Here is a 24,721-nt window from a genome sequence, read left to right as displayed (position 1 = left end):
GACAGACTACACGGAGGAGCAGCGAGCACAGGAGGAGACAAAAACAGACAATCTCCATCATTAGTAAGCCTCTATCATTCTCATCTTCATTATTTGTTTGTTTTCTGGATAAAAGTGTCTGTTCCCTGCCGCCATACGAAGGTTTTATGTCCATTGATGTCACGCTGTCGCGTCAACATGGCCTGCACACAAAGGCACTAAAAAGACGCTCAGTGATACCTTTGCGTGGAATTTGTGTCGGTGCATTGGGACACCCTCCGTGTTTTTGTCTATTTGCATCCTACTTATTGCTCTCGCTAATATTTTCCCCATTCATATCCCAACCAGCAAAATATTAGAAACAGGTGCATTGCACGTGCCAACCACAGTAATAATACTGTATTAGTATTTAGCAGTGAGCATTATTACACTTTTTTCAAGACATTAAAGCGGTCTTTTTCATAGCATAGACCAGTGTTTTTCAACCTTTTTTGAGCCAAGGCACATTTTTTGCGTTGAAAAAATCCCGAGGCACACCACCAGCAGAAATCATTAAAAAACGAAACTCTGTTGACTGTAAAAAGTCGTTGTCGCAATTGTTGGATATGACTTTAAACCATAACCAACCATGCATCACTATAGCTCTTGTCTCAAAGTAGGTGTACTGTCACATCACGCCGTGACTTATTTTGAGGGGTTTTTGTGCTGTTTTCCTGTGTGTAGTGTTTTAGTTCTTGTCTTGCGCTCCTATTTTGGTGGCTTTTTCTCTTTTTTTGGTGTTTTCCTACAGCAGTTTCATGTCTTCCTTTGGGCGATATTTATATCTATATCTACTTTGTTTTAGCAATCAAGAATATTTCCGTTGTTTTTATCCTTCTTTGTGGGGACATTGTTGATTGTCATGTCATGTTCGGATGTACATTGTGGACGCCGTCTTTGCTCCACAGTGAGTCTTTGCTGTCGTCCAGCATTCTGTTTTTGTTTACTTTGTAGCCAGTTCGGTTTTAGTTTTGTTCTGCATAGCCTTCCCTAAACTTCAGTGCCTTTTCTTAGGGGCACTCACCTTTTGTTTATTTGTGGTTTAAGCATTAGATACCTTTTTACCTTCACGCTGCCTCCCGCTGACATCTACAAAGCAATTAGCTACATGCTTCCACCTCCTGATATGGAAGAGTATTATACGGTTACTCTGCCGAGCTCTAGACAGCACAGACACTCAACAACAACACATCATTTGCAGACTATAATAACTGGCTTGCAAAAAATATTTTTAACCCAAATAGGTGAAATTAGATAATCTCCCAGGGCACACCAGATTGTATCTCATGGCACACTAGTGTGCCGCGGCATAGTAGTTGAAAAATGGGGCGTTATAGCTCGGTTGGTAGAGTGGCCTTGCCAGCAACTTGAGGGTTGCAGGTTCGATCCCCATTTCTGCCATCCTAGTCACTGCCGTTGTGTCCTTGGGCAAGACACTTTACCCACCTGCTCCCAGTGCCACCCACACTGGTTTAAATGTAACTTAGATATTGGGTTTCACTATGTAAAGCGCTTTGAGTCACTAGAGAAAAAGCGCTATATAAATATAACTCACTTCACACTTCAAAAACACTGGCATAGATGACATATTGACTTTAAGTCTATTTTAGAATTAAAAAATATTTTTTGTATTTTCTATTTGTCTATATATTTTTTAAATTATTATTTACTATCTGTTTGTATTATTTTATTTATTATTATTATTATTTGTATTATTATATTTTTTATTGAATAATTTGTTAATATTATCATTACTTTGGTTTGTTTTGTTTTTGTTTTTTTGCTGTTTTTCTCTTTTTTTGGGTGGCATCGTTGGGATATAAACAAAAAAAATATTTGGACATTTAGGGCAGACAATAGATGTGTGATGTATGCAAATATGATGTAATGGTTAGGAATGTCTGATGCTGGATGTCAATAAAAGTTTAATAAAAAAAAAAAAAAAAAGACAAATCAGCAGTTAAGGGTGCTTAAAAATCCCAGATCACTGTTCCTCCCCCATCTTAAAAAAAAAGAAAAAAAAAGAAAAATATTTTTTCTCACGACCAAAATGTTCCCATTGATTTGATTTTAGCTGCCACGTTCATCCTCACATAAAGTAATACAATCCCTAATACTTCATATTGCTGCTTCACTATATCTTGGAATAAAAAAAGATGAAAAACGTACGGATGTTCTTTGTATAATGGGCCTAAATTAAGCATCCGTAAGCATAATAAAGGTTAAATGAACTAAAAATGTCAATACTACGGTTGTATTGGACACTAGATCAGGCCAAAGCAATGAGAGTGACCTAAGTATTGTGGCCACCTTTTGGCTCATCCTTCGGCAGCGTTACTACAAAACCCAAAACCGGTGAAGTTGGCACGTTGTGTAAATGGTAAATAAAAACAGAATACAATGATTTGCAAATCCTTTTCAACTTATATTCAATTGAATAGACTGCAAAGATAAGATACTAATTGTTCAAACTGAGAAACTTATTTTTTTTTGCAAATAATCATTAACTTACAATTTAATGGCAGCAACACATTGCAAAAAAGTTGGCACAGGGGCATTTTTACCACTATGTTACATAGCCTTTCTTTTTAACAACACTCAGTAAATGTTTGGTACCAATTTTTTAAGGTTTTCAGGTGGAATTCTTTCCCATTCCTGCTTGATGTACAGCTTAAGTTGTTCATCATTGCTTCATAATGCGCCACACATTTTCAATGGGAGACAGGTCTGGACTACAGGTAGGCCAGTCTAGTACCCGCACTCTTTTACTACGAAGCCACGCTGTTGTACCACGTGCTTTGGCATTGTCTTGCTGAAATAAGCAGGGGCGTCCATGAAAAAGACATTGCTTGGATGGCAACATATTTGCTCCAAAACCTGTATGTACTTTTCAGCATTAATGGTGCCTTCACAGGTGTGTAAGTTACCCATGCCTTGGGCACTATTACACCCCCGTACCATCACAGATCCTGGCGCCTATAACAGTCCAAATGGTTCTTTTCCTCTTTGTTCCGGAGAACACGACGTCCACAGTTTCCAAAAACAATTTGAAATGTGTACTCGTCAGACCACAGAACACTTTTCCACTTTGCATCAGTCCATCTTAGATGAGCTTGGGCCCAGCGAAGCCGGTGGGGTTTCTGGGTGTTGTCGAGAAATGCTTTCGTGTTGCATAGTTTAAAGATGTTAAAGATTGGCGACAAACTGTAGTTACTGACAGTGGTTTTCTGAAGCGTTCCTGAGCCCATGTGGTGATATCCTTTCCACACTGATGTCGGTTTTTGATGCAGTACTGCCTGAGGGATCGAAGGTCACAGGCATTGCCGCTTACGTGCAGTGATTTCTCCAGATTCTCTGAACCTTTTGATGATATTACGGACCAGAGATAGTGAAATCCTTAAATTCCTTGCAATAGCTCGTTGAGAAATGTTGTTCTTAAACTGTTGGACAATTTGTTCACGCATTTGTTCACAAAGTGGTGACCATCGCCCCATCCTTGTTTGTGAATGACTGAGCATTTCATGGAAGCTGCTTTTATACCCAATCATGGCACCCACCTGTTCCCAATTAGCCTATTCACCTGTGGGATGTTCCAAATAAGTGTTTGATGAGCATTCTTCAACTTTCTCAGTCTTTTTTGCCACTTGTGCCAGCATTTTTGAAACATGTTGCAGGCATCAAATTCCAAATGAGCTAATATTTGCAACAACAAAAAAATGTTACCAGTTGGAACATTAAATATCTTGTCTTTGCAGTCTATTCAATTGAATATAGGTTGAAAAGGATTTGCAAATCATTGTATTCTGTTTTTATTTACCATTTACACAACGTGCCAACTTCACTGGTTTTGGGTTTAGTATATTTGATTAAAGGAGGGTAAATGTGACTATAGGGTGATTGATCATGTTTAGAAGGGTCTCATAAGGTTTAAAATGTATTTTAAAAAGGTCGTAGACAGTTTTTTAATGCTGTTTTGTTCAATTAATAATTCCTACTTTGTGAAGATTTCCAATAAATGAGGGATACGTTGGATTACTGTATCGGCCTTCTTTTATTTCTACATTAATTGACCAAGGGGCACCCCTTTTTCTCATCTACAGCATGCAGCAAAATGTATGTTTGTGTGTTTTCCCTTTCTTTAGATGTATAAATTAAGTGTATAATTTGCAAACATACTGACCTTTACAGGTTTAAAAAAAAATACAAATAGAAAAAAAATCAAGTACAAAATGTCTATGCGTGTGTTTTTCCCATGTGTATTTTTGGAAACATATTTACCCTTTAAACTTTAAAGGGTCAAAAAAAAAAAAAAAAAACGAATTGAAAAAATAATCAAGTGCAAAAAACAAATATACTTTTGTTTTAAATCATACACTGGAGGACAAATAATGTATGCATGTTCTCCTTTTTTAAATGTATACATTTAGTTTAACAAACAAACTGACCTTTTAAAGGTTTAAAAAAAATGCAAATTAAAAAAAAAAAATCAAGTACAAATGTCTATGCTTGTGTATTTTTTTGTTCTTATTCATATATAAATTAAGTGTATTTTTGCAAACATACCGACCTTTTAAAGGGGTTGAAAAAAATATAAATACGTTTTATGTATGCATTAATGGATTTTTTTTCTTCAGTGTATTTTTCATTGGCCTTTAAAGTGTTTAAAAACAATTCTTCAAATGTATATTAAAAGCAAATGTATTTTGTAAACAACTGACTTTTGACTTTAAAGTGAATTTTTTTTTTTATACAGACGCTATCGTTAATTGTTTTTATGAATGGGGTCTTATTCTCCTCCCAGGGTGTGTCCACCATGCAAACAAGACAAGCGTGATGGGGAACCCTCATCCTGAAGGCTAGCGGAGTCTTATGAAGACACCTCGTGAGTAAGTATTGTAACATTTGGAGTCAGGTATTGGGTCTCCAGCTGACTAAAGGTAACTTGTGAAAAGATTAGACGGCGAGGAAAAGGTCGGTAAAGCTCCTTAAGACATGGGCTGCGGCGGGAGCAGGACCGACGCTCTGGAGCCTCGCTACCTGGAGAGCTGGACCAAAGAGACGGAGTCCACGTGGCTGACCAGCACTGACACCGACATCCCGCTGTCGTCCATCCAGAGCATCCCGTCGGAGAACTCTGAGGCCTGCTTCGCTTCTGAGAAGACCATCAGCCCAGGTAAGATCCTTGGTGTCCTTAACTGGGAAGGACATACTAGAACTAGGATCAATAAGAGGTGTTAGAAGATGCTGTCCTAAACTATTATGTCCTTTATCCCTTCTTTTTTGATAATGTTTGTTAACAGGAAGTAGTTTATACAGCAGGGATATTCAACTAAGTTGTTTTCGGTGCCACATTTTTACAAAACCCCAAACCAGTGAAGTTAGCACGTTGTGTAAATCGTAAATAAAAACAGAAAAAAATGATTTGCAAATCCTTTTCAACTTATATTTTATTGAATTGACTGCAAAGACAATATATCACCTACTCAGTGGCCTAGTGGTTAGAGTGTCCGCCCTGAGATCGGTAGGTTGTGAGTTCAAACCCCGGCCGAGTCATACCAAAGACTATAAAAATGGGACCCATTACCTCCCTGCTTGGCACTCAGCATCAAGGGTTGGAATTGGGGGTTAAATCACCAAAATGATTCCCGGGCGCGGCCACCGCTGCTGCCCACTGCTCCCCTCACCTCCCAGGGGGTGATCAAGGGTGATGGGTCAAATGCAGAGAATAATCTCGCCACACCTAGTGTGTGTGTGACAATCATTGGTACTTTAACTTTTAACTTTATATTTAATGTTCGAATTGAGAAACAATTTTTTTTTTGCAAATAATCATTAACTTAGAATTTAATGGCAACAACACATTGCAAAAAAGTTGGCACAGGGGCATTTTTACCACTGTGTTACATGGCCTTTCTTTTTAACAATACTAAGTAAACATTTGGGAACTGAGGAGACCAATTTTTGAAGCTTTTCAGGTGGAATTCTTTCCCATTCTTGCTTGATGTACAGCTTAAGTTGTTCAACAATCCGGGGTCTCCGTTGTGGTATTTTAGGCTTCATAATGCGCCACACATTTTCAATGGGAGACAGGTCTGGACTACAGGCAGGCCAGTCTAGTACCCGCACTCTTTTACTATGAAGCCACGCTGTTATAACATGTGGCTTGGCATCGTCTTGCTAAAATAAGCAGGGGCGTCCATGAAAAAGATGGCAGCATATGTTGTTCCAAAACCTGTATGTACCTTTCAGCATTAATGGTGCCTTCACAGATGTGTAAGTTACCCATGCCTTGGAAACTAATACACCCCCATACCATCACAGATGCTGGCTTTTGAACTTTGCGCCTAAAATCTGGATGGTTCTTTTCCTCTTTGTTCCGGAGAGCACGACGTCCACAGTTTCCAAAAACTATTTGAAATGTGGACTCGTCAGACCACAACACTTCTCCCCTTTGCATCAGTCCATCTTAGATGCTTCGCATAGTAGTTTTAACTTGCACTTACAGATGTAGCGACGAACTGCAGTTACTGACAGTGTTCCTGACCCCATGTGGTGATATCCTTTACACACTGATGTCGGTTTTTGATGCAGGACCGCCTGAGGGATCGAAGGTCACGGGCATTCAATGTTTATTACGCTTATGTGCAGTGATTTCTCCAGATTTTCTGGAGCTTTTGATGATATTACAGGCCAGAGATGGTGAAATCCCTAAATTCCTTGCAATAGCTTGTTGAGAAATGTTGTCCTTAAACTGTTCGACAATTTGCTCACGCATTTGTTCACAAAGTGGTGACGCTCGCCCTATCCTTTTTTGTGAACGACTAAGCATTTCATGGAAGCTGCTTTTATACATGGCACCCACCTGTTCCCAATTAGCCTGTTCACCAGTGGCATATTCCAAATAAGTGTTTGATGAACATTTCTCAACTTTCTCAGCCTTTTTTGCCACTTGTGCCAGCTTTTTTGAAACATGTTGCAGGCATCAAATTCCAAATGTTAAGTATCTTGTCTTTACAGTCTATTCAATTGAATATAAGTTGAAAAGGATTAGCAAATCATTGTATTCTGTTTTTATTTACCATTTACACAACGTGCCAACTTCACTGGTTTTGGGTTTTGTAGAAAGGTAAGGACCGCGGGACTGGACTTCTCCCTTCACTAGTCTAATTGTGTATAATCGGGAGAACCTGATTTTGGTCTATTTGGTTTGTTGGAGTTAAAGGAGCGCTCTCTTGTTTTTTACAACCTTCTGCAAAAAAGCTAGTTAAAGATCATCAGTATACACTTTAGTGTATTAGGAATCCGCTACAAATATGGGAGTCTCTCAACTGAACTCGCGGGCCACCAGTTGAATAGCACGAAAGATGAAAAAGAGAGGACATAAAAGGAAACCTTGAGGAACACTACTAGCATAACTTAAAGGGGACCCGCACCTTTTTTTAAATGTTGCCTATGGTTCACAATCATTATGAAAGACATAATGACGGATGGATTTAAAAAAAACAAATTCTAAACATTAAATAAACGTAAATAAAAGTCCGCTTACAGCGGAGCAGATGACAAGTCCTCTAATCCTCCCATAAAATCCAATAAATAAGCATTCAAAAAGTGCCAGCAATACTCCATTTACATTTCTTGACTTGAATATTAACCAAGTATTAGTGATATTGTTATTAAAAGCAGACAAACTATTTATAGTGGCCACTACTGTGTGTCCCTATGTTTACATCTTTCCGTGGTCTGCGGCTTCCTCGCTTCCCTGCTCCTTGGAAGTTTATTGTAGATCATAAATAATGCCTTTCACCTGTAAAGTAGATGGCTGAGGATGTAATCCGACAAGATGGTACACTTTGACAGCCATTTAGGACCTGGAATTGACGTGAACGACACGAAAACTCCTCGTTTCTTCGCAAGGATTATGAGTCATTCTTCATTTAAATGGGAATATATGAACATCCCAGAAGTCGGCATCCTAATGACAGCAGAACTTTTACAGTAAGTGATGTTTTATTTTGATTGTTGGCTCTCATGACGTCTGCAGTGAGTGATAATCAGTGATGAAGAAAAAAATACAAAGCAAACGTTGTGATGTGTTTTTGAAATTAATGTGCCGCATATGCTTAAAATTATCAAAATTCATAAATATTAAATGTTACTACATTACATATATACTTACATCATGTATAGAAAACCCTAATGGAGGTGTTTGGATGTTTCTTTAAGGGCTTTATGGGCAGAATTGTTAGGACTTGGCAAGAATGAGGACTCAGTTGCAGACTGGAAACGTTGGACGCAGGCTTTTATTCTGCTGTTTTCTATGAACTCTCTTCAGACAGAGTGAATAAACAAATGGCTACAAACTCTATACTTGATATACTAGAGTAAAAAGGAAACGTAGCACAGGGCGTGAAACAATAAACAGAAAATCACTCCAAAGGGAGGAAAAAAGACAATAGCAAAATTTACACTGATCTAATAACAAAAGCAACAACCTATGATAAGCTACACAAAAGAAAAAGCGCTCACAAAGAGGAAGAGACAAAACGCTATAAACAGAAACTACTCTATAAAGAGTTAAGAAAAATCTACAAATTAAAGCGCTCCAAGAGGAGGGAAAAAAAGGCAGAGCACTATGAAATTAGCTCAAACAAAACTGAACAAAAACTTTAGCATAGTGATGGGTTGATGAGGCGTCATGAAGCGTTTCGACACATTGCAAAACTGTATTGATACTGTGTCAATACTGTGTCACTAAATACTGACATCTACTGGAGATTAAAAATCCCTACAGGGAACCTATGGACCGACTCAACAGACACTGAATTTATGACCTAGTCTATACGATAATATAAACCAAGTCATTGTATTTCATTTAGGATTATTTCATATCTTCATTTAAATAAAAATATATTTTTATCTTTTTTAGATACAGTCAATATGTAATGGCCATAGGGGTCCATCGAGGCGTATATATATAATAAATATTGCCAGTCACAATTAACTTGTGCTCAGCTGGGAAAATAAATATATATATATACTTATTATGTCATCCATTTTACTTATTATGAACTGTTACAGGCGTATTCTATAAATCATGCTAATATTAAAAATGTAACATAATAATATGTGGGGATATATAAAAGGCATCCGGTGCTATCAGACCGGGCGGAAGCGGAAATTGATGTCACAAACCACCTAGGAGCACCTGTCAGGCCCAGTGTTTTTGCTACGGAGCCACTTCATGGAAGAATCCTCATTTTTGCCCTTTTTTGTGGACTTTCCATTGGCCTGTGGAGAACCGGGACAACAGAGACTTTTTCCAGGAGGACTTTGAGTTTGATGCGCAGACGCGGTACCGTGAGTACGCTGCTCGCAGCAAACATTTGATCGCTTGCCCGTACGTGCATGCCGCTATGTGTATGTCACGTACGTAACTTTGGGGAAATATATGTGTTATATGAACTTTGGGGAGGTGAACGGTACTTTTGGGCTGTGGGTTTTGTGCGGGTGTTTGATTTGTATTGGCGGGTTATATGGACGGGAGGGGGGAGGTGTTTGTTATGCGGGATTAATTTGTGGCATATTAAATATAAGCCTGGTTGTGTTGTGGCTAATAGTTATACATGTCTTGTGTTTATTTACTGTATTAATCATTCCCAGCTGAATATCAGGTCCCACCCGTGACTCCTTAATTTGCATAGTGGCAAAGACACCCGGGGAACTTGGGTGCGTTTGTTACAAATAAATAATGTGAACATGTATCATAACATGGAAATCTAAGAGAACATGTTGTGAATGAGGATGCTTGTGGACTGTGAATTTTTTTTTTTTTTTTTTTTTTTTTTTTTTTAAATTAAAAAAAGAACAGTTTTTCCAACATATTAAATTTTAGACGATTTCTCTTCTTAGTTATTATTTCTCCGGCTGTAGAAAAGACCCGCTCACAGGGCACAGAGGAGGCGTCAGTGCGACACAGTTTGCGTATCGGTCACGTGACCGAAACAGTTCATAATCGGTCACGTGTCTTTCTAAAAGCGGTACGCGCACCGACACAGGGTTTTGCTCTATGAACTCAACGCATGCGCCGATGCATCGGACCCATCACTACTTTAGCAAATCAAAACCACTCTTCTTCAGAGGGTACAGAGAAATCAAAGAATAAATCAAGGCAATACTCAGCGACTTGGACAAGACTGTGGAAGACGGCTGGAGGTACACGACAAGAAGAAACACTCTGGCACAGGACAGGAGGAGGACGAGACATTTATACACATGAGGGAGGGTGACACAGGTGGGCACAATCAGGCAATCAGGAGAGACGTCAGACCAGTGAAACAGGAGGAAAAGCAAGTGATCTGAAATGAGAGGGAGAGTTAACATTTCAAAATAAAACAGGAAATGACAAGACAACATGAAACCAGACAAAACTTCACCCAGGTGTGACAAGAATTGAGCGACTCCCATTGTAAACTGACTTTTGTTCGCATTTATTTAATATTTAAAATTAATTTTAAAAAAAAAACATTAATCGTCATAATAATTGTGAACGGTCGGCAACATTTTTTTTTTAAAGTCCAGTTCCCCTTTAAGAAGTTAAATAAATGACTACTGACTGCATCTGAAGTAAACAAGCGACAGCAACTTAGTTACATAAATCACATGACGAAAGATAACTGTCAAATAGGAGAGAACTTAAAGGGGTGCCTTGAGGAACGCCTCAGTTACAGGATGTAAATCACAAGTTTGGCCCCACAGATTTGTATCTGTGCTAGCAAGGTTAAAATGTCAACGCAAGGATCTGCCAGTGTGTTTACAGTTGTCAAATGTCCTCGATACAACAGGAGCACTCGAGTGTTTTTAGGAATTTGCTGCAAAAATGTTTGTCTCAAAATATTTAACTGAACTCGGGGGCCGGTGTGATGTCATTCTTGGATTGGATTTGGCTTCTGGGCCCCCAGAATCCTGCTTGCAGCATTGCCTTTTGCCAGGGATCAGTTAACACAAGCTTCTGTTAATTTTAGCATCTTACATACTAAACCACAGGTGTCAAACCCAGATGTGGCCCGCCACTTGATTTTATTTGGCCCTCGAAATCCTGGAAATAATATGTATCAATAAAGTACTGTATCTTGTCTTACTAAATGTATAATTTATTTCTATTTTGGGAGAAATACAAAATATATGTACTCCATGCAATCACAAATTTTGTTAACTTAAATATTGTCTAATTATGCAAAAATATATTATCAAACATTCAATCAATTTTTTAAATAGAAATAAATACTAATAATAATGATTTCAAAGCAAGTTATCCATGAAAGTGTGCAATGTAAAAGTAGCAATAAATTTCATGGTAAAATTGTGAAATTTACTGTGGTTTTTACAGCGTTTTTCTCTAAAGAAAAAAAAACTGTACTTTTTTTACTGTAATAAACCATGGTGCCGTTTTGGCATTTACAGTAATACACTGAAAAATAGTTGTTGATTTGCAGTAAAAAAAACTAAACTAAAAAAAACTGGCAGCTCGTGCCAAAATTTGACGGTAAAATTAAAATGTTTTTTATTTATAGTAAAAGAACAAATGTAAATTATACAGTAAAATTCTGGCAACTGAGCTGCCTTCTTTAACCATAAAAACAGCAGTGCTGTTTTTCCATTTACAGTAAAATACACTACATTTTAAGGTGAAATGATTGCAACTTACCATATTTTTTTTACATTTGAGTTAAAAAAAAATCGACTAATAAAATGCATTAAAAAAAATTGTGTAATAATACTATTCACTGTTAGAAGCACATATAACTGCAATGTGGCCCTCGGTGAAAACGACTTTGACACCTCTGTACTAAACTCATCCAAGCGAGCACCTTCTGTAAGGACCAGAATAGGGCCTTCCCTGAATTGTCCAAGATGTTCGTCTGTTCGTCGATGTCTCTGTCCTGCATTGTGTGGGCGCTTGCTTTGAAGCTCCAAGGAGATGAATGACTAAACATGGCATAATAGGCTGCTACATCAAAAAGTAGGACCTGGCTCTCATGGCAACACATGATCAGTATTTTATGTAATCAGACAGCGTACTACATACTGGAATAATAACACTTTCCTCACAGTTCCAGAGTTTTTTGAAGATGGCCTGCCGCCTCCCGCTCAGGCCTACCTTAAAGTCTGCTCGGCCGTGTCGGAGGCCAGCCTCAGCGACGTGAAGTCCGGAAGCCCTACCAAGATGCTGGCCTCTCCGGCCCAGGAGGTGGCGCTGGCATCCCCCGGGACCACGGTGCAACGCAGAAGTGTCCTGCACACTGAAGAGATTGTAAGTGCTGACACAAAACATAACTCAGTATGCCCCATATTTCAATGAAAATGTTTGCCAACATTTTATATACGGTCAAACATTGTGAACTAAGCCACATGTTTGAAGCTCAGCCGTGTTGGCTGTTAGCACAAAAAAGTGGTACTTGCAAAAGCCCAATATTTTTAAGTTGGTACTGTACAGTCAGGGGTGGGTATTGTTAACATTTGAACCCATACGGTACCAATTTTATATGTGTATATATATATATATATATATATATACAGTATATATATATATATATATATATATATATATATATATATATATATATATATATATATACATACAGTATATATATATATATACAAACCCCGTTTCCATATGAGTTGGGAAATTGTGTTAGATGTAAATATAAACGGAATACAATGATTTGCAAATCATTTTCAACCCATATTCAGTTGAATATGCTACAAAGACAACATTTGATATTCAAACTGATAAACTTTTTTTTTTTTTTTTGCAAATAATCATTAACTTTAGAATTTTATGCCAGCAACGCATGACAAAGAAGTTGGGAAAGGTGGCAATAAATACTGATAAAGTTGAGGAATGCTCATCAAACACTTATTTGGAACATCCAACAGGTGTGCAAGCTAATTGGGAACAGGTGGGTGCCATGATTGGGTATAAAAACAGCTTCCCAAAAAATGCTCAGTCTTTCACAAGAAAGGATGGGGCGAGGTACACCCCTTTGTCCACAACTGCGTGAGCAAATAGTCAAACAGTTTAAGAACAACGTTTCTCAAAGTGCAATTGCAAGAAATTTAGGGATTTCAACATCTACGGTCCATAATATCATCAAAAGGTTCAGAGAATCTGGAGAAATCACTCCACGTAAGCGGCATGGCCGGAAACCAACATTGAATGACAGTGACCTTCGATCCCTCAGACGGCACTGTATCGAAAACCGACGTCAATCTCTAAAGGATATCACCACATGGGCTCAGGAACACTTCAGAAAACCACTAAATACAGTTCTTCGCTACATCTGTAAGTGCAAGTTAAAGCTCTACTATGCAAAGCGAAAGCCATTTATCAACAACATCCAGAAACGCCGCCGGCTTCTCTGGGCCCGTCTAAGATGGACTGATGCTAAGTGGAAAAGTGTTCTGTGGTCTGACGAGTACACATTTCAAATTGTTTTTGGAAATATTCGTGTCATAAGCGAGCCATCCAGACTGTTATCGACGCAAAGTTCAAAAGCCAGCATCTGTGATGGTATGGGGGTGCATTAGTGCCCAAGGCATGGGTAACTTACACATCTGTGAAGGCACCATTAATGCTGAAAGGTACATACAGGTTTTGGAACAACATATGCTGCCATCTAAGCGCCGTCTTTTTCATGGACGCCCGTGCTTATTTCAGCAAGACAATGCCAAGCCACATTCAGCACATGTTACAACAGTGTGGCTTCATAAAAAAAGAGTGCGGGTACTTTCCTGTTCCGCCTACAGTCCAGACCTGTCCCCCATTGAAAATGTGTGGCGCATTATGAAGTGTAAAATACGACAGCGGAGACCCCGGACTGTTGACTGAAGCTCTACATAAAACAAGAATGGGAAAGAATTCCACTTCCAAAGCTTCAACAATTAGTTTCCTCAGTTCCCAATCATTTATTGAGTGTTGTTAAAAGAAAAGGTGATGTAACACAGTGGTGAACATGCCCTTTCCCAACTACTTTGGCCCGTGTTGCAGCCATGAAATTCTAAGTTAATTATTATTTGCAAAAAAAAAAATAAAGTTTATGAGTTTGAACATCAAATATCTTGTCTTTGTAGTGCATTCAATTGAATATGGATTGAAAAGGATTTGCAAATCATTGTATTCTGTTTATATTTACATCTAACACAATTTCCCAACTCATATGGAAACAGGGTTTGTGTGTATATATATATATATATATATATATAACTGTATATATATATATATATATATATATGTATGTAAAAGGTATATACAGTATATATATATATATATATATATATATATATATATATATATATATATGAATGTATGTAAAAGGTATATACAGTATATATATATATATATATATATATATATATACATATATGTTTGTAAAAGGTATATACAGTATATATATATATATATATATATATATATATATATATATATATATATATATACCTATACTGTATATACCTTTTATATACATATATATATATATATATATATATATATATATATATATATATATATATATATATATATATATATATATATATATATATGTATATAAAAGGTATATACTGTATAGGTATATATATATATATACTGTATATACCTTTTACATACATATATATATATATATATATATATATATATATATATATATATATATATATATATATATATATATATATATATATATATATATATATATATATATATACAGTATATATCTATATATATGTACATAAAAGGTATATACAGTATATAAAAACGTTCTTGTTCTTGCCAAAGTTCTAGCAGCCTTTTGTGCCAACTGTCTTCTTTTCCTGCTGGTTTTTGTGTGTATTAATGAATAATAATTATTTTTGATAATATAATCAAATGTATATTGCAACATTTAAAAATGACCTTGATGATCTTGTTATTATCACATGTTTGAGACTCAATTACAGTTGCAAGATGTTGGATGGCAGTTAGTGTATGTGTTGGCTTGTCAGGTCAGTCTTTTAATGCGCCCTAAAAAGTCTTAATACAGTAAGTATTACACTTATTACGCACCAGCTGTTTGATTTCAACGTGCACCTTTGTTGTCATTTTCATTAACAAATTTGGAGGTGTTGAAATCGCCATGTAAAATCGCGAATGCTAATCAGTAGCATATCAATATCAAAGTCAATGTATGGTAGATTCAAACTTGCAAGTTTTTTGGAAAAGTGGAGCATTACTTATGTTGGACCGTTTTTTGAGTACATTTCTTTGTTGGGATTAGAAATTGCAACATTGCCTCGAGGTAGTTTTGGCTGAGTCCGCTCTCAGTGCTGTTGAAGTGATCGCCATGTGCCGGCGACCGAGTGTGACGTCACACGCGCAACCCATGTCCAGTAAGATGGCTCTGTTGGATTTAATGTGAATCTGTTCACGCTAAGACCGGCGAGATTTGGTTGGTGCCAAAAAAGTAGCAGTTTAGTACCATCCCTAACAGTCGTCCCTTTTTTAACGCTTTAATTGGTTTCGGACACGATCGTGATATCAGATATTGGTCCAATAGGATGATATCGGCTTGAATCTAAATGTCCAAAAAAAACTCAAGACAAAAGTAGTCCTGCAGCATGTTTACTTGTGCAAAGTTGGACAGCCAGTTAACATCTACAGGAAATGTTCTCCAATAAGCACACAGTGTTGGTCTTTTCTGCTCTTTGAGTCATTTGTAAAAGGCAAACGTGAACAATATGGCAGTCAAATACACCACATTTGTCAATATAACTATTAAGTATCAAATGAGTACAGTTGCATAGTACTTACAAATGCAAAGGCTCCAAGGCAATAATGTATTAAAGTATCCAGTAACAAACATGTCCGCATCAGTCAACTTCCTGCGTCATGTCCTTAATTTAATGAATTATTGTGACCACTTGGTGTCGCCAAAACATAAATTAACACTCCATTTCAGAAACATAAACTTGTCATAATGTTAGTGTGTTTTTTTTATATATATATATATATATATATATATATATATATATATATATACCTACCTGGTATTACAAACCTTTTCTAACATACTACTCTACAAAAAAATAGAAGTACACTATATTGCCAAAAGTATTTGGCCACCCATCCAAATGATCAGAATCAGGTATAACCTGTCGCCCGGGCCAAGTGATTAGGACTTGGGATGGAGACTGTTTCTACAAACATTTGTGAAAGAATGGGCACATATCACATATCAGTGATTTCCAGCGTGGAACTGTCATAGGATGCCACCTGTGCAACAAATCCAGTCGGGAAATTTCCTCACTCCTAAATATTCCAAAGTAAACTGTCTGCTTTATTATAAGAAAAGTGAAGAGTTTGGGAACAACAGCAACCCAGCCACCAAGTGGTAGGCCACGTAAACTGACAGAGAGGGGTCAGTGGATGCTGAAGCGCATAGTGCAAAGACTTTCTGCACAGTCAGTTGCTACAGAGCTCCAAACTTCATGTGACCTTCCAATTAGCCCACGTACAGTACGCAGAGAGCTTAATGGAATGGGTTTCCCTGGCCGAGCAGCTGCATCTAAGCCATACATCACCAAGTCCAATGCAAAGTGTCGGATGCAGCGGTGTAAAGCACGTCGCCACGAGACTCTAGAGCAGTAGAGACGCCTTCTCTGGAGTGATGAATCACACTTTTCCATCTGGCAATCTGATGGACCAGTCTGGGTTTGGAGGTTGCCAGGAGAACGCTACATTTCGGACTGTATTGTGAAATTTGGTGGAGGAGGAATTATGGTGTGGGGTTGTTTTTCAGGAGTTGGGCTTGGCCCCTTAGTTCCAGTGAAAGTAACTTTGAATGCTCCAGGTTACCAAAACATTTTGGACAATTCCATGCTCCCAAACTTGTAAGAACAGTTTGGAGCGGGCCCCTTCCTCTTCCAACATGACTGTGCACCAGTGCACAAAGCAAGGTCCATAAAGTCATAGATGACAGAATCTGGTGTGAATGAACTTGACTGGCCTGCACAGAGTCCTGACCTGAACCTGATAGAACACATTTGGGATGAATTAGAACGGAGACTAAGAGGCAGGCCTTCTCAATGTGTGACCTCACTAATGCGCTTTTGGAAGAATAGACAGCCTTCCCAGAAGAGTTGAAGCTGTAATGGCTGCAAAAGGTGGACAGACATCATATTGAGCCCTATGGTTTAGGAATGGGATGGCACTTCAATTTCATATGTGAGTCAAGGCAGGTGGCCAAATACTTTTGGCAATATGGTGTACATATATATACAGTACAGGCCAAAAGTTTGGACACACCTTCTCACTCAATGTGTTTTTTTAATTTCATGACTATTGCAGATTGTCACGGAAGGCATCAAAACTATGATTGAACACACTTAACAAAAAAAGGTGAAATAACTGAAAACATGTTTATATTCTAGTTTCTTCAAAATAGCCACCCTTTGCTCTGATTACTTTTTCGCACAACCTTGGCATTCTCTTGATGAGCTTCAAGAGGTAGTCACCTGAAATGGTTTTCACTTCACAGGTGCGCTTGAAGCTCATCGAGAGAATGCCAAGAGTAAAATTGTAACACAATAAAACTTGGATAACTCCTGTACCAATTGACCATTGATTCGACTGAATCAATGGTAATAGACTACAGTGCTTTAGAACTGGATAAATGCATGATGATTTTGGCGTATTCTTTTTTAATCACCCTGTATATGTGTGTAAATATATATATATATATATATATATATATATATATATATATATACTGCAGGGGAAAATATATATATATATATATATATATATATATATATGTGTATACATATATATATATATATATATATATATGTATACATATATATACATATATATATATATATATATATATATATATATATATATATATATATATATATATATATATATATACACATATATATATGTGTATATATATATATATATATATATATATATATATATATTTTCCCCTGCAGTATCAGATTAATATTGTTATCGACCAACACTTAAGGTTTCAATATTGATATATTGTATTGGAGGTGTGAAAGTTGTATTGAGACATCCCTAATAACTATAAATAAAATATTTTCCTATTTAGAGCAGAAAATACATGTTTACTACCTTCTAAATTTCAACATAATGAGAGCCCTCTAGACAGGAAGTAACACCCTTGTCACCTTTACTTTCTCTTTTAATCCTATATAACACCGTCGAAGGCTGAGCCAATCAGTGGCCACGATACTGAACAACGCACTCCCATTGGTCTGGTCTCATCTCATGGACAATACTACTGTAGTGTTGATATTTTTAGTTTACTTAGCCATTTTATGCATGGAAATAAACATTGTAGAATATGCTTTAAAGGGATAAAATGTGCGATGTAGTGAAGCCGCAATATTTGAAGCGCAATGTGGCAATGGGATGACTGTACTTGATGTTTTGAGATACAAAAATTTAGTACCATAAGTTGCCTTATTAGGGCTTGCTCTAGTTTGATTTTGCGTTGTCTTTTGTCCCCTACCATTTAAAACAGACCAAATGGCAGGACAACCGCATGTCCACCAAGCAGGTGACCATCATGGTGACGCAGAGCATCCACCAGGTGGACAAGAACGGCAAAGTCAAGAAGTCGCTCACCACCTACGAGGTCATGAAACCCGCCGGCGAAACGGTCAAACAGGTGGCCACACTCAACACTTGAGGGAGCTGGGGCGAAGCCAAAGAAGAAGATAAAAACTAGCAGGTCCTGGGAACTTAACACACACAAATTACTTTGTGACCTAGCGGCAGATTTATGAACAAATTCATTGATGTATATTTTCATAGTGGACTGTTGCTGTGTTATGCTGTATTTTGCTCATAGAATAAGGGTGTTTATATTGTATACACGACGAATGTATACGGCAATGGACACTTTAAGAGCTGACCGAATGGGAAGTTGAACGCTCCTCCACGCCTCCTAGTGGACAACTGCTGCATTGTTCATTAAGTCAATCACGTTGATGCTAACAAATGGCCCGAAGGGATTGTTGCATTATTGCTTTTTCTGGGATTATTGAACTCTTGCCTTAGCATTCGCTAACTGATGCAGTCTGTTGATTAGCATGCACATCCTAATTCGGGGAGAGGTGATGACAATATTTGAAGACAAATACTGTTTTTGCCCTTTAACAATTTGTTATTATTAAATTTAGTCACTGAAATATGTAGCCCCCAAAACCCTTTTATTACCTAATATTTTTGTTTACATTTCGAATCATCATTACATTATAAAACATATATTTTTGTTCAAATGAAATGTTTTTAAATTGTATTAATATAATACAAGTATAATATACTCTATATATATCATTTTCTATCAAAATAATTTCCAATATTTAGTATTTATTTTAACTTAAATTATGGCTACTATAAAAGGGCTACCAAAGCTAAACCATAATGACTGTACAGCTCAGGGGTCTTAAACTTTGCCATTTGCAAACTACAGGGCCATATTTAGTGGCCCTCCACTTAATTCATAGTTTAGTGCATGGATATTCAATAAAATTTACAGAACGGTAAGCACCGGGCTGGTCCAGACTTTTCAATTCACTATTGGTCTTATTTTGTATATTCCGGAAATGCAGCATTCTTTACAGTAGACAATTTTGGTCTATTTATTTTGTCAGTTACAGGAGCGCTCTTCTGTTTTTAACGACGTTCTACAAAAATCTAGTCAAAGGTCATCTCTATGATAGCACTCGAGTGTTTTTAACAATCTGCTGTAAAAAATGTAAGTCTCCCACAAGTTTTTGAACTGAACTCACAGGCCACTCATTGAATAGATGAAAAAGAGAGGACCTGAGATGGAACCTTGAGGAACACCACTATTATAACTAAATAAGTTGAACAAATGACTACTGACTGCATCTGAAATTATAAATAAAAACAGAAAACAATTATTTGCAAATCCTTTTCAACTTAAATTTAATTGAATACACTGCAAAGACAAGATACTTAACGTTCGAACTGGAAAACTTTGTTATTTTTTTGCAAATATTAGCTCATATGGAATTTGATGCCTGCAACATGTTTAAAAAAAGCTGGCACAAGTGGCAAAAAAGACTGAGAAAGTTGAGGAATGCTCATCTAACACTTATTTGGAACGTCCCACAGGTGAACAGGCTAATTGGGAACAGGTGGGAAGCCATTTATCAACAACACCCAGAAACGCCGCCGGCTTCGCTGGGCCCGAGCTCATTTAAGATAGACTGATGCAAAGTGGAAAAGTGTTCTGTGGTCTGACGAGTCCACATTTCAAATTGTTTTTGGGGGATGTATGGTGTCATTCCCAGGCCTGGTTTGGCCCCCGAGCCACGAGTTGACTAGCCCTGTTTTAGTGTAACGGCACACCCTGGGAAGCTGATAATTAAACATATTATGGTAATCTTGAATCCCACTATAAACACTAAATACAAAAACGATGCAAACACAAAAAGGACTGCACAACAAACACACAAAGAGCAACTTCCTGTCAGCAGGCAGAAGTGTCTCTGCCCACTCAACAGTGTCAAAATATATAATTTATGCATTCAAATAATGACTTAAAGCCTAACATGAGTCTACCACAAAACATGTTTCTTAACCGTATACATTGTTCGGCCCAGCCTCACCCAGGCTCTACCTCCAGTGTCCCCCCGGTAAACTAAGTTTGAGACCCCTGGTACACATTGTGTGTTTTGAGAAACACGGTGCATCCGGAAAGAATTCCCAGCCCTTCACTTTTTCCATATTTTGTTATGTTACAGCCTTATTCCAAAATGGGAAAAAAATTATGTTTGTCATAAAAATTTTACAGACAAAACCCCATTATGGCAATGTGAAAAGTTTTTTTTGCAATTTTTTGCAGTGTTTAAAAAAAAAAATTACTAAAAACATTACACACTGATAAGTATTCGCATTTGCTCAATATTTTGTTGATGCACCTTTGGCAGCAATTGCACACTCAAGTATTTTTGAATACAATACCACAAGCTTGGCACACCTTTCTTTGGCCAGTTTCGCCCATTCCTCTTTGCAGCACCTCTCAAGCTCCATCAGGTTGGATGATAACCGCTGGTTTTCATCCAAAATATCTCTGTACAATGCTGCATTCATCTCTGAGTTCCTGTCACTGAATAACAACCCCACAGCATAATGCTGCCACCACTGTGCTTCACTGTAGGGAGGGTATTGGCCTGGTCAGGGCCGGCCCGTGGCATAGGCCGTATAGGCAAATGCTAAGGGCGCCGTCCATCAGGGGGCGCCACGCCAGTGCCACAAATGTTGGAAAAAAAAAAAAGTTGGTATTATTATTTCTAAATACAAAAAAAAAACACCCACGTTAATTAAAATGCAAAGTAAAGCCTATTTAATAGAAATATTATTTGTTACAACATTACGCCCCCCCCGCACGGTGCGCCCCCTCCCTTCCCGTATCATGACTCTTTTTGGACGTCACCACATCAAAAAATCAACACAAGATGTCAAAACGGCCAAAACTGTCAGGTGCCCAGGGAAGAAAAAGGAGAAAAGAAGAGGAGGAGAAACGAGAAAAGACAGAGGTAGCAGGTAGGTAACGTTAGCCTACATTAAATTATTTGTCTGTTACAGAATGTGATAGTAACCTGGCTTTTTAGCATTAAGCTAATGTTACATGATTCGGCAATTGCTAATCAATAAATAGCTAGTTCTGTTTTAACGTCCGGTTAATACTGTGGAGGGGGCTAAATTGTTATGGAAAATAATAATGTAACGTTAGGTAATTACAGTACTCCCACCTTACATTCCTCAGGGACATTTGTATTAGATCTTTAAGCAGGTGTTTTTTGTTTACATTGTTATTGCCTTCTGGTTAGCTAATGTTTGCCCTGCAGGTAATAGTCACTTTTCCACCCCTTTATATATTAGGTATTGTTGTAAGTAAAAAAAAAAAAAAGGTCAAAGACAAAGCTATTCGGTTTCTTGTGAGTATATACACTTCACTGCCGATGTGGGGGGGCGCCACCTAAAATCTTGCCTAGGGCGCCAGATTGGTTAGGGCCGGGCCTGGGCCTGGTGATGAGTGGTGACTGGTTTCCTACAAACATAACACCTGGCATTCACGCCAAAGAGTTCAATGTGTCTCATCAGACCCAAGAATTTGGTTTATCACGGTCTGAGAGTTGTTAAGGTGCATTATGGCAAACTCTTTACTAAGAAATAGCTTCCGTCTGGTCAATACACCATACAAGTCTAATTGGTGGAATGCTGCAAAGATGGTTGTCCTTCTGGAAGGTTCTCCTCTCCACAGAGAAATGCTGTAGCTCTGACAGAGTAACCATCGTGTTCTTGGTCACCTCCCTGACTAGACTAGATGAATGCAGAAATGACATTCTGGATGAAAACCAACGCTTCCCATCCAACCTGACAGAGCTTGAGAGGTGCTGCAAAGAGGAATGGGCAATGAGGAATGGGCAAAAACTGCTCAAAGATACAGTAGGTGTGCCAAGCTTGCGGCATCGTATTAAAAATAAAAAAGACTTGAGTGTTATGTACGCGAGGGGTGGAAGGAGACGAAACCATGAAGAAACTCAGGTTACCGGGTTTATTGTAACCTTTGATGAGTGTGTGGGAGGTGTATGCTACTCTATGTGTTTGTTGCAGGGCTATGTGTGATCTTAACCATGTAAATAATTACAGACGACGTTGTAAGTGCGTGATGGATGAATCCTTCGACAGTCCAAGAGGGCGAGGCAAAAAGGAAGTCCGTAAACAGGCAGAAGGTCGAGGGCAGGAGAGAAGCGACAAGGTCCGTGTCCCGGCGAGGGTCGAGGATCGAGGGAGGCAGTCCAAAGTCCGGAGGGAGGTCGAGGGACAGAGCTCGAGCACACGGGACAAGGCGGGTACTGCGGGAGAAACAAGGAACATGAGACGAGGAGGACAAGAAGAACAAGTTCTAGGACAACAGAAGGGAAGCCAGAGACGTGAATGCTTACTACGAGGAGTTAGCAACGTTCCGACTGGTCGTTATGCTGTCCTCCTGATTAATGACAGGTGCGCTGATCGCAGACAATCTGCAGCTGCGGCGTTGCGTGGGCTTGAAGCGTTCGGCGCGTGCGGGGGTGTGTCCTGGCATACTACCAGTCAGAGTGTTGGTGGATCTAGCTGCAGGAGAATTGTGGGTTCGAGACCACGCCATGACATTGAGGCTGTAATTGCTGCCAAAAAATCAAAGAAATATTGAACACAGGCTGTGAATACTTATGTACATGTGTTTGTTTGTTTTTTATTTTAATACATTTGCAAAATTTAAAAAAAACAAAAAACTCTTCACATTTTCATGCAGCATTGTGTGTAGAATTTTGAGGACAAAAAATAATTTAATCCATTTTGGAATAAGGCTGTAACAACACAAAATGTAGAAAAAGTGAAGCACTGTCAATACTTTCCGGACGCACTGTAATTTGCTTCCTTTTTAACGTATTCAAAAAACAATTAAATTGAAAAATGGCCATTGTTGTTCACTGTGAGGAAAGTTTGATATAACACAAAAACTGTATGAAAAACAAATACTGTACCTAGTGTCAAATCTATAACAACACAAAGTGAATGGATGGATTTTAATGACTTGGCACAATTAAAACACTTTTTTTTAAAGGGTGAAAGGGTATAACTGTGTATTCAATTCACAAATAAATAATTTTTAGTATTGATAAAAGGGCCAATATGTAATTTTTGCTGTGTCTCAGGATGCTTGATGGAAGATTGCACTACCTACAGTGAAGTCTGGCCAATTTGTTTGCTATCTTATGTGTTGTTTGTACTTCTGTCAGGATTTGTGTTTTCTAATTTAAATAAAACTGGTCTATGTCTCAGTAACTAGCAGAGGTGGGACCAAGTCATTGTTTTGCAAGTCATAAGTAAGTCTCAAGTCTTTGCCCTCAAGTATCGAGTCAGGTCCCGAGTCAAGACAGGCAAGTCCCGAGTCAAGTCCAAAGTCAAGACTGGAAAGTCTCAAGTCAAGTCCCAAGTCCTGCATTTTGTGTTTCGAGTCCTTTCAAGTCCTTTTAACCAGGGGTCCCCACCCTTTTTTGCACCAGGGATCGGTTTAATGTCGGCATTATTTTCAGGGACCGGCCTTCCAACAGTGGCGGATAAATACATGTATAGCAAACAGGTGCATGAAAAATGAATACATGAACAAACTGACCATAACGTTGAATTTGCAAATAATCTCTTTATAGACTTTTGTTTTTTTACTAATTTTTGCTAGTATTAGGCTGTTTTTTGACTTTCGTATCTGATGGGTTATTGGTGATACATCACATTCAAGGACAAGAGCATGGATATATAATAAATATACAAATACTTGCTATTAGTTCCAATAGATTCCTGTCTATTTCCATTCTAAAAGTTATGTATTCATATTTTGTGCAATATTTCATACATAAATACACTAATGTTAACTTTTTTTTGTCCAATTTTCCAATGCGTAAATACATGTGTTATTGCTAACTACTTGAGTAATAGGACTGTGTGCAATCATACCAGCACTTTAACTTACTAGGCCAAAGGAGATGTGTATTTTCTTCCTTCTGCACGATTATTATATGCAACAATTTAGCACTTTTCCATCTGCCTTATGCACTGTAA

The 24,721-nt window shown here is 37.9% G+C and overlaps 1 protein-coding gene across 2 annotated transcripts; it reads left to right on the top strand.

Annotated features, from left to right (window-relative positions):
* On the top strand, positions 1-24,097 carry baalcb (BAALC binder of MAP3K1 and KLF4 b). Of its 2 annotated transcripts, none has more exons than XM_061987311.2 (5): positions 1-63; positions 4,820-4,904; positions 4,971-5,191; positions 12,129-12,328; positions 18,603-24,097. In XM_061987311.2, exons 3-5 carry the CDS (start codon positions 5,011-5,013, stop codon positions 18,768-18,770), a joined length of 549 nt encoding a protein of 182 aa, XP_061843295.1. In that variant the 5' UTR covers positions 1-63; positions 4,820-4,904; positions 4,971-5,010; the 3' UTR covers positions 18,771-24,097. The 2 variants fall into 2 exon arrangements, with proteins under 2 accessions (XP_061843295.1, XP_061843296.1); XM_061987312.2 differs by having other exon boundaries at positions 9-63; positions 4,976-5,191.
* Positions 24,098-24,721: the final 624 nt, after the last annotated feature.

Source organism: Nerophis lumbriciformis, linkage group LG26 (assembly GCF_033978685.3).
Source record: "Nerophis lumbriciformis linkage group LG26, RoL_Nlum_v2.1, whole genome shotgun sequence".
In the NCBI taxonomy this organism is placed as follows: domain Eukaryota; kingdom Metazoa; phylum Chordata; class Actinopteri; order Syngnathiformes; family Syngnathidae; genus Nerophis; species Nerophis lumbriciformis.
Note: the sequence above shows the minus strand (reverse complement) of the source record. Positions and strands in the feature narration are given on the sequence as shown.

Coding starts and splice junctions, on each gene's coding strand:
- baalcb (XM_061987311.2), top strand. CDS start 5,011: ATGGGCTGCGGCGGGAGCAGGACCGACGCTCTGGAGCCTCGCTACCTG. Junction 5,192..12,128: donor TGAGAAGACCATCAGCCCAG/GTAAGATCCTTG, acceptor CTTTCCTCACAG/TTCCAGAGTTTTTTGAAGAT. Junction 12,329..18,602: donor TCCTGCACACTGAAGAGATT/GTAAGTGCTGAC, acceptor CATTTAAAACAG/ACCAAATGGCAGGACAACCG.